Source organism: Anabrus simplex, chromosome 3 (assembly GCF_040414725.1).
Source record: "Anabrus simplex isolate iqAnaSimp1 chromosome 3, ASM4041472v1, whole genome shotgun sequence".
NCBI lineage: Eukaryota > Metazoa > Arthropoda > Insecta > Orthoptera > Tettigoniidae > Anabrus > Anabrus simplex.
In genome coordinates, this window is record NC_090267.1 from 26,397,115 (window position 1) to 26,415,470 (window position 18,356).

Consider the following 18,356-nt stretch of genomic DNA (forward strand, 5'->3'; position numbering starts at 1 on the left):
GGTAAACAGAATTTAGTGAAAATCGGTATGTAAAGTCTGAGAATAAGGAACTACAGTCTACGATATAAATAATTTTGTAAGACACCCTAATATCACAGAGTCGAAAGAAAACTAATGTGAAGGCCTGCAATATAGAAAGCTCATAAACTTTATCAAAAATAACATTATATTGACTGTTGTTTGTTGTGATGTGCTTTTTGTCTTCTGTTTCCTCTCATCCCCGATAGATAGGATTACTGCAGCGTACCGAGGTTTTTTTAATTTGCTTGACGTCGCACCGACACAGGTAGGTCTTATGGCGACGATGGGATAGGAAATGAATAGTGGTGTGAAGGAAGCGGCCTTGGCTTCAAGATACAGCCTGGTGTGACTGGTGTGAAAATGGGAAACCACGGAATACAATCTTCAGGGTTGCCGGCAGTGGGGTTCGAATCCACTATCTCCTGGATGCAAGCTCACAGCGGCGCGCCCCTAACCACACGGGCAACTCGCCTGGTCGTACCGACTGTAACAGTCTGCCTGTATATTGGCGGGAAGTAGCTGGGGAGTAAGATAACTTTCTTCTTTAGCATGCCATTCCTCTGGTTCATACATTTTCTGATATATCTGGTACGTAACGCACTGGTTCATCATAGTATTCGAGCTATTCAATCCCTACTCTGAGGCACTGATTGGAATGAGTAGTGTGCATATTTAACGGAATAATGACAGAGGAGTGTTCACGGCAGTCTGCGACCTGGTTATTCCAGCTCTGGAACTTTGGTCACTTAGATCGGCACCGTAGTACTGATCGTCATAAAAGGAAAGGAAGTACTGTTCGTTGAAAGTGAGAAAGTGTGCGTTTTTTCATTTGATCGAGTATTTTATATGATAACATTGCTTTCAATCGCTACATTCCTACTGACGTTTTTATAATGACCTATGTTGAATTCAGTTAGGAAAACCACCAAGTCAGTCTTTCTGAGAATCCCGTGGTGAAGCACGGGTACATCAGCTAGTCAACATATAAAAATCAGCTGTTATAGAACATTTAGGCAATATCAAAGTATACTCCACCCACGCTTACGATGAAAAGGGGAAAATAGCACAGACTACTTTAATGAACTCGTCAACTGTGGAGAACCAAAAGAATACTTAGAATTGTCGTTATACAACCTCTGCATTAAGGATGAGTCGGAGCATCCTTGGAACATGTTATAATTACATGTTATAAATTGTTTATAACTTGTTTTTTATTTATGACTATTATAATTGTATCCTTGGAATTTGTTCAGACTTAAGTTTAAACGGAAGTTTTTTGCAGGCACTTTGAATGTAAATTCTTTGTTGAAGGTTGGTAAACAGAAGGAATTAGAACTAGATCTAGATAGAAACGAAATTCAAATCTTAGCAGTACAAGAGGTGAGATTTTTGAATGAGAATGTGACAGAAACAAAAGATTATCGAATCTTTAAAGGTAAACTTGCAGTTAAAATTATGAAAGGAATGCCACTCTTGGGAACAGCCTTTTATGTCCGTAAAAGATTATTAGACGATGCAACTGAATTCAAGTCCTGCTCAGAAAGGATATCTCTTTTAACAATGAACTGCAAAAATAAAAAAATATACTTTTATTAACTGTCATGCACCAATAAATGAAGACAACAAAAAGAACCCAAATGAAGTACAGAAATTGCAGAAGACCTGGCTCCAATTAAACCACATAAAAAACACCAATGGTGGAACAGTGAATGTGATGAAACAGTGGAGAAAAGACATCAGGCATGGCTATTATATCAGTTCCAAAAAACAGAAATATCCTATCAAAATCTAGTAAAACAGAGAAAAGAAACTACCCAAGTCTTAAGAAGAATAATAAGACAACATCATAAGGACACCCTGCAGTTAATTGAAGAACAATTCAATAAAATTCAGTCTCAGGGGCTACTACAAAACCTTTAGAAAGCAGCTCCAAAATATGAACCCCTGACCCTAACTGATGAACGATGAAGATGGTAAGCTGGCCCATAACAATAAAGACAATGCAGAAATTCTGGTTAAATATTTCAACAAGCTTTTAAATTGTGAGGAACCTACAGAACTCCTTCATTTGGACACCAACACTTCGATAAAAACACCACCAGAGAACATCAATCCCCCCACAATAAAGGAAGTCTACCAAGCTCTGAATAAATTAAAAAACTACAAAGCGCCAGGAGAAGATCAGACCTTAGCGGAAATCTGGTAATGTGCGGAAACATCAGCAAAAGTTGCCCTCCATCAACAACTTGTCTCAACTACCTCTGTGGATCCGTGGTAGAGTGTCGGCCTCCGGTTCCCAAGATAGCAGGTTCAAACCCGCCAGAGGTAGTCGGATTTTTGAAGGGCGGAAAAACGTCCATTCGACACTCCATGTCGTACGATGTCGGCATGTAAAAGATCTCTGGTGATACATTTAGTATTTACCCGACAAAATTCATTAAATCTCAGCCATAGACGCCTAAGAGAGATCCTGTTTACTCTGTCTGCCATCTAGTGGGCCTAGAGTAAAACGGAACGTCGAAATTGACGAGCAGACAGCCAGATGGTGTCAAATTGAAATGTCTGCACATGGTAGCCGAGGCCATACAATTATTATTATTATTATTATTATTATTATTATTATTATTATTATTATTATTATTATTATTATTATTATTAACAACAACTTGTTTCTATCTGAATTAAAGAAGAACTACCAGAACACTGGACAACAGCCCTCATTCATCCACTGCACAAAAATGGAGACAAATCAGACGCTAATAATTACAGGGGAATCTCGCTCCTAGACATAACATACAAAATATTTTCAATAATCATCCTTAATAGGATAAGTTTACAACTTGAGAAAGAACTAGAAGAATATCAAGGAGGTTTCAGACCCTGGAGGAGCTGTCCTGATCAGATCATGAGTCTTAAGTTGATAATGAATTATAACAGGAGAAGAAACAGAGATATGGTGATAACATTTGTAGATTTCAAGAAAGCTTATGATTGCATCCATAGAGAATCTCTGTTTAAAATTTTAAGACACCTTGGACTACACCCCAAATTAGTAAACATGATAAAATTGACTCTCACCAATACCAAATCAAAAGTGAAGTTTAGGGGTGAAACATCTGAGACATTTGAAATTAAAACTGGACTACAGCAGGGAGATGGGCTCTCACCACTATTATTTAACTGTGCTCTAGAAGTGGTAATGAGGGAATGGTTTAGAAAATGTCCCCCCCCAAAATAAAGATTGGCCGAAAAATCAAAACAAATTGCCTGGGTTTTGCAAAAAGAAGCAAAAACCCAGATATCAGAACTTCAAAACATTGCAAATAAAATTGGCCTCAAAATATCATTTGAAAAAACAGAAATTATGCCCCAAAAACTACCATAGCTAAAAGAAGTTACCATAAATGGTAATAAAATCAAAATAGTAACTCAATTTAAATATCTTGGGGAAGTAATAACACATAACCTAAATTTAAAAAATCTCAATCCAAATAAGAACAAATAGATTAGCTAAAGCACAAAAATTAACGTGGGATATCTACAAAAAGAAATGTCTATCAATAAATACAAAAATAAAACACTACAATACAGTTATAAAACCAGAAGCTACATATGCAGCAGAAACACTCTTTTACCTGAATAAACAATCAAAGACTGACAGACTTCAGAAAATTGAAAGGAGGATTGGAAGAACCTGCATCAACAAAAATACCAGAATGATTGACATTGGCGGTTAATACCTAACAAAGTCGTGTACAAAGAGCTACAACCCATTACAGATACTATGCGTAAGAGGAGACTGGGATTCTTTGGACATATCATGAGGATGCAGGATTCGAGACTTCTGAAACAACTAGTACAACACAATCTCATCTCAAAAAATACCACAACAGGATGTAAATTGATCAGAGAAGTAAGAGAGGATTTGAAGGAAATAGGCCTTACAACAGAAGATACCATAAATAAGATAAAATTGAATACAAAACTCAAGAATACAAACCTCCGCTTTACCCTTACACAAAACAAACCAACAACACGCACATTTTCAACTGAGGAAAGGACACAAAGATCGGAGCGTCTGAAGAAGTACTGGGAGGACCGCAAAGCCCAAACAATCCCTTCAAAGAGACCTGAACGACGGACTGACTAAAGTGATCCTATGTGGTCATAAAAGAAGAAGAAGAGAACTTCTGGACACTCCTGGATGATGAATTCTCTAAAATTCAAAAAACAAATGTGGTAATATTACTTTAATATTTCAATGCCCAAGTAGGAAGAGAGAGAATTCATAGACCAATAGTGGGAGAATATGTTGCTCACCAAAGAACAAACATCAATGGAATGAGATTAATTACTATCTGTAAACATTTTCAACTGAAGTTAATGTCAACTTTCTTCAAGAAATTGCCAAGGAAAGCAAAAGCATGGATTTCTCCAAATCTATTACTAGGTGAATTTCAACTGGATCATGTAGCTATATCCATAAGAAACATGAATGTCAAGGTAGTAAGAAGCTGAGAATTTTGATTCCGATCACTAGTTGTTCAAAATCAAACTAAAATTCTTACCCAATAGAATTCACAGAAGAGGGGGAAAGAGTAAGCAAATATAACACAAATAGACTTCAAATTACACAAGAAACATTCGAAACATTTCAGGAAGAAATAAAAGTATCTCATCATGAGAAGTGGCTAGATTTATCTAAAGAAATAATCAATGCAGCCCAGAAAACATTTGGGCTGGTCAAACCTAAAAAGAAACCTTGGTGAAATCAAATATGTGAAGATGCGTTACATGAGAGTATAAAACGATGGAAAAAGTGGAAATCCTATTGAGAGACTGAGCACTATGACCAATGCAAACAGCAAAGGAAAGATACTGCTAGAATAATAAGGGGAGTTAAAAGAACTTTTGAAAAATCACAACTTATTGACCTGCAAGACAGCTTTGTTGAAAATAACTCTTGAAGCTTCTACCAGACTTTTAAGAGGCAATTAAAGGGGTATGAAGTGCCTAGCATATGCCTCAAAGATGAAAATAGTAGACTTGGCCCAAACAACGCTGAAAGTTCTGAAATACTTGCGAAGCACTTTGATCAACTGCCCTGAACCTGACCATAAGTTGAAATTCTCTCAAGCAACTGAAAATCTGGAAGAAGATATACCACCTACTGCTGAAGAAATTAAAGAATTAACAATCTGAAAAATAATAAAGCTAATGGAGAAGACTCTATAACAGCTGAACTTTTGAAATGGTCTCAATAAAAAATCATTGAAGAGCTGCAGTTAATCTTTGAAGATATTTGGAGAACAGAGAGGATTCCAGAAGAATGGAAAGTGCTCTAATATACCCAATGCAAAAGAAAGGGGACAAACAAAAGATTGATAACGATAAAGGCATCTCTCTTCTGCAAATTGCATACAAGGTATTCTCAAAAAATTGCTGAATAGAGTAGAAACATCACTTCACGAGCAACTGGGGGAGTATCAAGCTGGATTTCGAAAAGGTAGATCTTGTTCAGAACAAATATTTAACTTAAAATCCATAATTCGCCATAGGATATTGAATTCAAAAGATGTCGTTGTGACTTTCATAGATTTTAAAAAGGCCTTTGACTCGGTTGATAAAGAAACCATAGATAAAACAATTCATGAATTTGGAGTGAAAATTAAATTGCCAAACCTAATTCGTGAAACCCTTACTGATTACAGATATTAGCTTCTCAATTTTATGGCGTGGCCCTTCCGACCTTTTACGATAAGGCCAACCAACCAACATTATGAAATGATAATCAAGAAAGGGTCCGCTAGATTAAGAAGATATTGAGAATGCTGCTGTTCTAAAGCTTTAAATTTCATCGGTGTTTTTCCTTGTCACAGGCTTTTCGCCTGCACGTTATATCAGGCTTGGTTTCTCAAACTTTTTTGCTCCCGCTCTCCTCCTAGCCAATTTGATGTGATGGGTTTCTACAAGGATAAATTTTCTGCCTGAATTTTCAACAGTGATTTCAACCTGTTTTGTTATTGTTACAAAACCAATATTTTGTGAACTATGAGGTCCGCAACCTCACTATGTGCACTTATTGTTCATTTCCGTCTGTATCATTTGTTTTCATTTCTTTTCTTCTTAGGTTAACACAGTTTTTAGTTTGAATTATTGTTTTGTATTAACACCTGTTTCACTGAATTTTGTCGCAGTGAGTTTTTTTTTGCTCCACATAATGCTGTAAATATTGTATATTGTGCTAATTTTATTTTGTTTCTGTCTAGGCTCTCTTTTGTTTTTTCATTTGTTCCTTCATTAAGTTTTTGGCATTGTTTGACTTGTATTATGTAAATTATTTCCACACACACACACACACACACACACACACACACACACACACACACACACCCTCATATTTCACTGAAGATGGCTCAAACAAGCCGAAACATGTTTGAATTTGTTTACTCCGTCTAATGATGGAATATATGATGTATTGAAATAGGAGGATACACTCATTTTTTCACTTTTGTAAACTCTTACTGACACAATTTCAAAGGTGGAAATTATGGGCTAGATATCAAAACCTATTAAGATAAATACTGGGGTACAGCAAGGTGACACTATTCAACTGTGCTCTAGAGAAAATTGTAAGAATTTGGAATGTTAATCTTAAAGTACATAACATTTTGCTGGTAACTTTGGGGTGAAAAAACAAAGGCATTGAAATAAATTGCCTAGCATTTGCAGATGATTTTGCTATATTATCAGAAAACCTAAAAAGTGCAACAACACAGATCAATCTCTTGGAAGAAATAGCCATCAAGACAAGTTTGAGAATCTCTGTAGAAGAAACAAAATTTATTACAAACATCAAGAATGCTCCAAAATTTTTGGCAACAGATATTGGTCCAGTGGAAAGAGTAACGAAATTCAAATATCTGGGAGAAATAATTCAAGAAATGGTTTAGACAAATCTGCAGTAGAAGAAAGGGCACACAAGATGGAAAGGCATATGGTATCACAAAGAATTTTTATAACAAGAAGTGTCCATCTAAAAATCTTAAAATAAGGCATTACACTACAGTGGTGAAACCAGAATGCTTATGTGTAAGTGAATGCCTGGTACTAAACTATAGATTAGATGGTGATGATGATGCTTGTTTAAAGGGGCCTAACATCTAAGGTCATTGGCCCTATGGATTAGATAAACTTGAGTTACTAGTAAGGAGATTCATGAGAAAAATCTTAGGCCTGTGAAAACTGGGAATTATGATCTAATGATGAAATATACAGGAACATAGAAAACATAACAGAAACCATAAGAAAAAGGAGATTGCAATTTTTTGGACATATTTACAGAATGGATGATACCAGATTAACAAACAAGTACCTTTGGGACAAGAAAGGAACAACTAGCTGGATTCAAGAAGTAAAGAAAGATTTAGAAAGAAATAATAAAAGAGAAGAAGAAACTATAGACAGAGAAATTTTTTCAAAGAGGGTAGTAAGTATGGAAGGATTCCAAGGAAGATTGATCAAGAAGCCTGGTGCAAAGTGGTCCAAGGACAGAAAGAAACAGCATAGTGAAAGGATATTGGAGGGAGCAGAAGAGAAAACAACAAAGTATGAAGAACTGAATTGAAATTGGCACGTCGTCCTTAGCAGGCCTCTTCGGAAAGAGGAAAAAGAGAACACCACTAGTAAATTTTATACCACTGGATTCCAACAAAGTGATGAAAGCAATTTGTTCGCTCAAGAAGTACAAAAGAGCAGGAGAGAATAGTCTGGCTGCAGATCTATAGAAGAATGAAAATGAACAAACTTTTCATAACCTTCATAAACACATCTCAGACATCTGGAATTCTGAGAAAATGCCTGAAGAATGGAACATAGTGATAATTCCACATATTATACAAAGAAAAGTTGATAGATCGGATCTAAACAATTATTGGGGGATATCCCTGCTTGATGCCACGTAAGATTTTATCTTTCCATGTCAGTTTTGTATAAACTATTTACATGATGATGGAAAACTGTGATATTGTCATAAGTGACATCATCTGCTCTGTGTTCTTTTCTTTCCAAGACTTTTGGTTTCATTGGTATGTCTGGTAGCCCATATGAACATGCAGTAGTTGGCATTTTCTTGTTCTTGCTGGACTTTTAGTGCTTTTAGTCTAGGTCTCAACTTCCTACCACCTGGGCACTCAGTTACAGGCAAGTCATTTTTTGAATCACTTGTATGACCTTGTCTATGCGAAAGCTGGCACAAACTAAGCAATAATCCAATAATCAGAAGTTAATGTTGTATACCATTATTATTTAAATTGTTGTCTGTCTACGTAGCATAACAGTTAGCACTATTAGCTGCCGTCCTTGGGGTCTGGGATTCGATTCCTGGTATTGCCAGCAATTTAAGAATGGCAGGAGGTTTGGTGTGTGGTTAAAATGGTACATGCAGCTCACCTTCATTCGGGTTGTAGCTGAAAAGAGCTGCGCTCCTCGGGATGAGGACACAAGTTTACTTATTTAGATTGTTGCTTCTGGCAGGAAGTGCTTGCCAAAAATTTACTACTCTACGATGCTATTTTCTCTCAGAAGTAAAACGCAGTTTGCAGATAGAGACTTTCGCTCTTAACTGTCTGAGAGTACATATAGAGTTTTGCAAACACTTTGAATATTATTCCACATTCAGTAGTTTAATAATGGTTGAAGATTTCTGCAGGTTTGCATCAAATTCAGAAGATATCTTTTGCTGGAATGGTTCTGCCTGTTACAGCCCATTTGTTTTGTTTTGAAAGCTCATTTCAAAGTACTTTAACCGAATTGAAAATTTCATACAAATAGATTCATATATACTAATTTGAACTGATGAACCTCTTATAACTTAGCCACTTTAAAAAAATGTACATCAATTCCTGTCAATTTAATTTATTATTTTTTTCCTTCAGTAGAAAAGACCATGGGAGATGTGAATTTTCAAAAAACAATTGACCTACTGCAGTGAAGGATCTTCGAAGACATTAATTCTATATTCTTTTGTTTTTTAGGACAGAATTTGATATCCCCACCAGTGGTTCTCGTTGTCCAGGTTTGCTGGAATTGGCCATGATACATCTTCAGCGTGATGCTGAACTTTCTCAACTAAGAAAAATTTGTACTTCCAAGCGACATCAGTTAGCACTCCTCGAAGAGGAACTAATAAATCATCCACAGGTGATATAAAATTACTTAAAACGTGTACTTTCATAGTCAGGTTTGGATTTTAATATTGTCTTACTTATCCAGAAGCTTGCCCATTAATCATGGATGTAGAAAGGTCAACAACAACAACAACAACAACAAAATTCTCTGTATTTATTATACAGTTATAAATGTAATTATTTCTTCCTTATTGTCTGTTAAAAAGTGAATATAAACATTTTATGAATTTGGAAGATAGAGAGTCTGGATCATCTGGCGATTGTTGTTGTTGAGGGTCATCAGTCAAAAGACCGGTGTGATGCACCTCTTTGTGCCACCCTATCTTGCGCTAACCTTTTTATTTCTGACTGTTAATTCCTACATCTACTCTTATCTGTCCTGTCTTGATCCACCCCTGCTGGAGGGATGATCGAGGATAAGGATTCAAATCCCTACCCTTAGGAAAAGAGTGAAGGTTCAAAGAAATTAGAAAACAGAGGGATGGAACCACAGATTTACAAAAATATGCTTTTATTAAATTTGAAACCTGTAAAAAAGAAAAATGTAGGGAGTATCATTATCAAGTTTATAAAGGTCTTCAAAAATAATCATAAATAATTGACGTGAAAAAGGCAGTAAAACTGCAGGTAAATTTTACATGATGCCATAAAAGGTGATTAAACATTTGAATAGAAGGACCAAGTCCGAAATTGAAATGCAGTTGAGACTGCGATTAAATATTGCAAAAATGCCATAAAAGGCAATTAAACAATATTTAAACAGCTTAAGGTATAAATCATAAGTTACTAGCCCCTGAAAATGAAAATGAAAACCTACAACCTGTTTTCCAGTCATTGACCGGGTCAGGGAACCAGCCCCTATATAACAATATTTAAGAGAGTTAAGAATATGAAATGCGGCACTGCCCTAAGAAAGTACAAAAGTCTCCAAATTAGAGGCACAGCCTCTCAAATAAAATAAAATAAAATAAAATAAAATAAATTAAAATAAAACTCAGCCAAAATGTAGCAAAGCTGCATAAAAAAGATTTGGAGTCACTAGTGACCATTATTTTGATCGTATACAAAGTTGGAGCTTGATCTGAAGACGGCTTACAATCATTTTAGCTTTTAAAGCTAAAGAAGGATAAGAGGTGCCTGTCCAGCAAGCAGGTTCATGTTTCCTTAGAAGTCGGCTGCATGACGCTTGGCCGAGCTATGCAAACAGGTCCATGCACAGCTGTTCGATGCGAGAAACTGGTTAAGAGAGCAAGCAAAGTCTGACCATCGCTAAAGTATCGGCGTGATAGTGTGGGTGGGCTAAGCCGGAGTTGTCCTTTGTTCAGAGTCCTTAGTCAGCCCCGTTGATGTTTGTTGAGTAGCTCAACGCTGCAGAGTTCCAGCGAGGGCTTGACGAGCCCAAGTTGTCTTGCTCAGAAGGTCAGGCGCAGTCCATTTATTGAGAGTAATGCGAATAACACAGAAAAGCATAACACTGAAAGAGACTAATTTTAAATTACAAGCCAATAATAAACAAATAACAAGAAAAATCTTGTGTAAGCCTTAAGAGAATGAAAACTCAATAATAAGTAACAATGCAAACCAAGAAGTAATAACCGCAAAGGGTTACTTTACATCTCTCACAACCAATAACAAAGCAAGTTGCCGCCGATGTCAAAATGACATGGATAGAAAAACCTAGAACAGAGGGTAGACACATTGAGCCAGCAACTTCCACTACAGTCTGAAGTAAATCACTGAAGGATGACGCAAGTGCGATAAATGGATGTAACTTGAAAACAATATTCTCTCACCCATGGGTAAATAGTACAAGTATTGAGCTCGAATTATTATTATTATTATTATTATTATTATTATTATTATTATTATTATTATTATTATTATATAATTCGCTGGGGCCATCAAGGACCACGTTAAGTCTTGTTGCATTTGACACTGAACTTGGCCTTCTTTAGAGCCCAAATTTCCCTCATTCTTTGTGAGTGGGCCTGCTTACGCTCCTCTGTCCAAGGGGCTCCTTGTCTTCTCTTCGGTTGCTCGTCTCGGTTTAACCCGTTCGTCAATATTTTCTTGCGGAAGAGATCTCTGTTAAGGGGGTCTTCAGCTGAGATATGTAGCATTTGCAGGTCTTCTTTGGTATTTCTAAACCAGGGAATTGTGGTTTTGGGGTTTGAATCAAAAAAGTGAAAGATTTCTTTAGCTAACTTTCTTCCGTCCATTCTTTTCAGATGACCGTAAAATTGTGCCCGTCTTTTTCTGATTGTGTCGGTAATTTTCTCTATTTTGCTGTAGACTTCCTTGTTGGATCTCTTTTGATGGATTCCATTTCTGTACTTCGATCCCAAGATTCCTCTCACAATTTTGCGTTCTCTTTTCTCCAGTTCTTCAAGGAGTCCTTTGTTGGCATTTAGAGACAGGGTTTCGGCTGCATATAGAACTACTGGCTTCAGAACTGTTTCATAGTGACGTATCTTGGTGTTTTGGGAAAGGCAGTTTTTGTTGTAGATTGTGCGGGATGTTTGGTAGGCTATTTCCAGTTTGCGTACTCGCTCCTGAAGTGCTTCTTTGTCCAGTCCATTTTTCATGATGATCTCACCCAGGTATTTGAATTTGTCTACTCGGGTGATGTCCTCGTATTTTGTATGGAGTTTTGGTGGAGCCTCTTTGATGTTAGTCATTACTTCTGTTTTCTCAAACGATATCTGCAAACCAGTTTGTTCGGCAATTTCCTTTAAAATTTCAACTTGAACTCTGGCGGTTTCTATGTCGTTTGAGAGAACAGCAATATCATCGGCAAATGCTAAGCAGTCTGTTGCGATCCCCTTGGATTTGGTTCCTATTCTCAAAGGAATGTAGTTGGTTTCCTGTAATCTCACCCGCCAGGTTCTGATGATCTTTTCAAGAACGCAGTTGAAGAGTATCGGGGATAGCCCATCACCTTGTCGGACTCCTGTTTTGATGTCAAAGGAATGCGAGAGACATCCGTGGAACTTCACCTTGGATTTTGTATCGGTCAGGGTGGCTCTAATTAATGCCAGCAGTTTCAATCAACTCCAAATTCATTTAAGATGTTTAGCAGGACTTCCCGGTCAATGGAGTCGTACGCTTTCTTGAAGTCCACAAAGACAGACACATACTGCTTGGACCTTAGTGTACAATATCTGATGATCGTTTTGAGATTTTGGATCTGTTCAGCTGTTGAGCGACCTTTTCTGAACCCTCCTTGGTATTCACCTATTTGATGTTCGACTTGTGCTTCCAAACGCTCCAGGATGGCAAGTGATAGAATTTTGTAAGTCACGGGTAGCAAAGATATTCCTCTGTAGTTGTTGATGTTCTTCATGCTGCCTTTTTTGTGTAGTGGATGGATCAAAGCTATTTTCCAATCTTCAGGTAGGGTCTCCTTGTTCCAGATTTCTTCTATTTGCTTTTGCAAGATATCAAGTGATTCCTCTGGGGCATATTTCCATAGTTCTGCTACTACTGAGTCTTCACCCGGCGCTTTATTATTTTTGAGACGGGCAATGTGGCGCTTGATTTCATCTCTGTCGGGTGGTCTGGAATCTGGGTACCTGAGTAAGGGTTCCTTGGTCTCAATGGCGCTTTGCGGTTTAGAGCAATTAAGTAAATTCTTGAAGTAATCTGCCAGAATGCTGCAATTTTCTTCATTTGATGTCGCCAGTGTGCTGTCCTTTCGCTCAAAGCATAGAGATGGTGGTTTATAGCCAGTGAGTTTGCGTTTGAAGGCTCTGTAGTACTCTCTGCTTTCATTCTTCCTAAAGTTTTGTTCTATCTTTTCAATGAGAGATTTTTCGTATTTACGTTTCTCAGTTCTGAACACCCTAGCTGCTTGGGTACGTTGGGTTTTGTAGGTTTCCCAATCATTTTCTGATTTCGTAGAGTAGTACTGTTTCCATGCATTGAGTCTTTCTTGGAGGGCTGATTCGCAGGTACCATTCCACCAGGCATGCTTTTTGCTTCTCTTGATTTCTGCAACGTCTTTGGCAGCCTCAACAAGGAGACTTTTGGCGTTGTTAAAGTCACAGTCATTTGGTCTAGCCTTCTCCTGGAACTCCTCGACCCTTTGCCGAAGTTTATCGTTGTCGAAGCGTGTGATCTGTTTGGTTGTCTTCCTTGTGTTTGCGGGAATTGGTTTGAATTTGATAAGAGACATATAATGATCTGAGGCTACATTTATGCCATTCTTTACCTTGACATTCATAATCTCAGGGCTGTTTCTCCTGGAGATTGCAACATGATCAATTTGGAACTCTCCGAGAGCTTGGACGGGAGAACGCGGGCTTGGACGGGAGAACGCCAAGTCATTTGCTTGCTGGGTAGATGGCGAAAGTGGGTCGACATGACCTGCAGGTTGTGATTTTCGCAAATGGACACCAGTCTTTTGCCATTGGAATTGGTTCTTTTGTGAGCAGGGTAATTTCCTATAACTTTCTTGTACTTCTGTTCACGACCTAGTTGGGCATTGAAGTCACCCAAATGAAGCTTGACATGGTGTTTGGGGATTTTGTTTAATTTTTCATCCAGTAGGTCCCAGAAATTATCAACTTCGTCTGGATCAGACTTGTTCTTGTTGTTTGTAGGAGCATGTGCGTTAACTAGGGCGTAGGTTTTGTTCGTGCATTTAATTGTGAGTATAGACAATCTGTCATTCACAGGTTCGAAATTTGCAACCGATTTAAGGATCTTGGTTCTAACAGCAAACGCGGTTCCAAGCATCACAGCTCCATTGAGGATTTCTCTTTGCGCTTTGCTCTTGAAAAATCGGTAGCCTTCGGATTCAAAAATCTCTTCATCTGGGCACCTTGTTTCCTGTAGGGCCATTATGGATATCTGATTTTCGTGAAGAGCTTTGGTGAGGGTTTTCAGCTTGGCAGTTTGTGTAAGTGAATTTATGTTGAAAGTTGCTAGAAAGGTTTTAGATTTTGGCCTGAGTTTTTGACTCTTCGGGGTACACCGAGACGCTCCGACTCGTCTCTTGCATGATGTCGAGTCTCCCCCAGAATCCGAACGAGACTCGTGCGCCGTGGCTAGTTGTGTTGATTTCTGTTGCTTAACTTGTATAATTGTCATTAAAACTTCATAACAGTATTGAATATTTTCTGTAGTTGATGATTGTCATTATGGTCGGTAGACTTGTTCTCGTTGCTGGAGTAACATTTATAAAATGTATTGGTATTAATTTATATTATCAATGGGGTAAAATTGTTCGTGAACAAACTTGTTGATGAAACACTTTCTGATGTGATATTGGATTTAAAATGTTCTCGAACGTTCCATAATGGCTCGTTGGTGTATTTTCCTTTCTGCTGCGTAATTGTTTGGTGTTACTCCTAGCCTCTTGAGAACTACTTGTTGTCCTGTTACTCCAGCAACGAGAACAAGTCTATCGACCATAATGACAATCATCAACTGCAGAAAATATTCAATACTGTTATGAAGTTTTAATGACAAAAGTTTTTATTTTTTTTTTTATTTTATTCTTATTTTTAAACAATTTTAAAAGATGTTCACCAGATGAGTTTCGGCAATAAAATGTTAGACTGAAGAAGATTTTAGACAAAAAGTGTTAGCTTAAGACATAGTTTTATTGTTGTGTGACTTTTAAAATGTTATAAGATTATCAATTAGTTTTATAGGAGTAATCTTGAACCAAAAGAATTGTTTTATGATCTTATACAATCTTAGATTAATGATAGTTTGGCTGATGATGCTCACGAAAAGGAGCGAAACATGTACCATATAAACATCATAATAAATATGTAAGTTTGTAATATATTTTTATTGTATTGAAAAGGTGGCAATTGGCAAAAATAAAGGAATTGTATCACAAGTAGATCTTCAATACGGACAAGGAAAATGAAGTTTATAACCTGCAATACATACATAATGCTGCCCCAAAACATGATAGATCTGCCTCTCTGATTGGCATGTTGGATGGCGTACAGGACTCATCTGGCATTACCTCACCCTCTCCAAACCCTCCTCCAACGATAATCCAGCGTCAGACACATTCGGCACTAATCCGTGAAGAGGATCCGCCACTATTTTTCCAGAGTTCAGTCCAAGTGTTTCTTTGCCTATCTGTACCTGGCGCCACGGTGTTCAGATGTACGTGCAGATGCTTGCCAATGAACTCCTGATTGTAGGTGGTCCCGATGGAGACCATTTCTGATTGTCTGTGTAGACAAAGCCCTACCAGTTACCTGCCGTAAGCCATTATGCAGATCTGTTGCGGTGTGTGCCAGGTTCCTGCGAGCCAGGATTCACACGTAACAGTTGATAGCTGCTGTATGTTCCTCATGACATTGCTATGGTGTATACCAAGCAGGCTGGCAATTGCTTTCATGGACACGCCGTGCTGGCGCAGTGTTACTATGCGTGTATGGTCAAAAGCGGTTATTACTTGTCGAGGCTTGTCTGTATACTGCACAGGACACAAATGCGCTCTTGTCATGTGTCCACAGGTGATAGTAATAGAACACACTTCTCAACTGTTCTAAGACTGCACGTATTACCTCCATGGCCTTTAACAGGTAGCGTTACAAGTTATTTGGATGTCTCTTTGCCATGCAACATTTTTCACGTACACAAAAAATACAGGGGGTGCAAAACTTTTGTTGAGGTGTGTATTAAAAATTAAAAAGACAATAACTTTCATCTTCTTAATGTTCTTTGTAAAACGCCCAGTGTTTTAAAAGCTACACAGGTAATATACATAACACAGATGTGCTAATTATTATGGACGGCTCATAATTATTATGGATTTCACCTCATATTAAGGAGAAATTATTATGGAAAAGTGAAATGATTACAGAAAAGAATTCTACAAAGAATGGAATGTGTCAATGGTGCTTGGTTTCTGTGCTCACTAGTCGACCAGCATACATATTCGAACGACACTTCCATTTGAAAACTGGGAACTAATTTCTGAGTTTTTGAACACTTTTTGCTATTTGCTTTGCGTCGCACCGACACAGATAGGTCCTATGGCGGCGATGGGATAGGAAAGGCCTAGGAGTGGGAAGGAAGCAGCCGTGACCTTAATTAAGGTACAGCCCCTGCATTTGCCTGGTGTGAAAATGGGAAACCACAGAAAACCATCTTCATGGCTGCCAACAGTGGGGTTTGAACCCACTACCTTCCGGATGCAAGCTCACAGCTGCGCGACCCTAACCGCACGGCCATCTCACCCGGTTTTCTGAACACTAACCATTCGTTTCTGTTACGAGTGTGCTTAGAAACTTATAAGCTTACTCATGCCAATTTCAAGAATAAAGTTCCTTATGAATACAAGCATTACTTTGAAGAGTGATAGACTGATGGCTTGCTGTGAGCAATGTAGTTCGTTTTCCTTGGTTGTAGTATTTCTTGTAGCGGCTGTGTACGATGGGGCTACTGATAAGCAACTTCACAGATTGGCACTTCATGACAAGTTCTAGCTTGTTTGTTGTATGATACATTTATCTCAAGTTCTTTATGCCATTGTAAGTGTTCGTACAAAATATGTATCTAGATGATGATTCCAGAGTATAATAAACATGCTCGAGCGTCACTCCAAATTTAATGCAGGGAAAACAGGATTATCCAAGGGAAAATACAGGAAAAACAGATTTAGGTCGCTAGTGAGGAACCCTGCAAGAAATTGCTGGGATAAGCTGAAGAAAGTTTAATTGTAATGCAGCATGTATTTGTGTTCTGTCTGAAATAATATTTTTCATATTTTTGCAGGAATCTACAACCCATGACACTGTCAGTGATGTAAAAAGGAAGTCAATCCATCTTCAGTTACTTCACAAGGACTCCATGGCCAAATTTCTGAGTGAGGAACTAAATAAACAGAATAAGAAATCCATAGACCTGAGGTATTTGCGGTGGATAATTGAGAAACAGAGAGCAGATATCTGTTCTTTAGATGCCAAACGTGTAAGTAGCTAATTTAGTATGGCATTACAGGAGTAAAATTTGAATAGAAATGCAAGGACAAGTCTATGTAATCTCTGAGATGTTTTATATAAAAAGTTAGCAGTTGGGGGCTCAAGTGTACTAAAATCCTGAATGCTGTACATTATTTTTAATATTGTTAAAATGTAAATTATATGTATATGTTTAAATAATATTTGTAATCTCCACTATGTAAGGGTAAGTTTTAATTTTTAGTTAAAGTAGTTTATAAATTTTAGGATTATATATTTAACAAACTTCCAAAAATGGTGGGTTTGAACGTAGTTGAGTTTGATGTCATTTGATGGTTTTTAAATACTACAGCTATGTGCGGTATTGTTGGTTTTCTGCATGTTCACATATCCCACATGTCTTAAAAATGTATAGCATTGAAGGGATGTTGTTGTTATTATTATTATTATTATTATTATTATTATTATTATTATTATTATTATTATTATTATTATTGCAAATAAGCCTATTAAAACTAAGCCAAGTACTTAGAGGCTTGCATTTGACTTCCTTTGTGCCCATATTCTTTCATTCTTTTACTGTAGGCGTACTTTCTATCTTCAGACCAGCTTGTTCCATTATTCTTGGTCAACTTGCCATTTGTGAATTTTGGATTTGAAAATGACCCTGTTTTGGACATCTGCTGGTGTGATTCATGCCTGTTTCAAATCGGTTTTGATTTCGCCAGTCAATTTCATTGTGTCGGTTTTGGCTTTACTCCTGTTTTCATAGAATTCAACAATTTGTTTTGTAAGTCTGTCTGGATTCATTCTTTTAATATCGTATTTACGCGAATAATGCCCGCTGCCGAATAATCCCTGCACCCTTATTTTAAGAAGGATAATTTTGAAAAAATTAAATGAACTATAATTCCTTCCAGCGAAAGAGTAACGTAGGCATAAACAAACATTTCATATCACTCCTAGAGTTCCACGTGATCTTTACGCAAATATGAACGTGGCGGCTATAGCTACTTTGCCTGAATATATTTAAGATGATAAAAATTCATTATCACAGCTATAAAATATATTGTTGTTGTTGTTGTTGTTTGAGTCATCAGTCCTTAGACTGGTTGGATGCAGCCCTCCATGCCACCCTATCCTGTGTTAACCTTTTCATTTCCACGTAGCTACTACATCCTACGTCTCGTCTAATCTGCCTGTCATACCCCTA

At 37.5% G+C, this 18,356-nt stretch overlaps 1 protein-coding gene across 1 annotated transcript in view; it reads left to right on the forward strand.

Moving 5' to 3' along the window:
* The window catches only part of LOC136866967 (interaptin), a 258,677-nt gene that overhangs the window by 146,094 nt on the left and 94,227 nt on the right, over positions 1-18,356 (forward strand). Inside the window, exons 6-7 of the mRNA XM_067144057.2 lie at positions 9,057-9,222; positions 16,959-17,153. Of these exons, the coding sequence (XP_067000158.2) occupies positions 9,057-9,222; positions 16,959-17,153 (361 nt within the window). The remainder of the gene's footprint in view (positions 1-9,056; positions 9,223-16,958; positions 17,154-18,356) is intronic.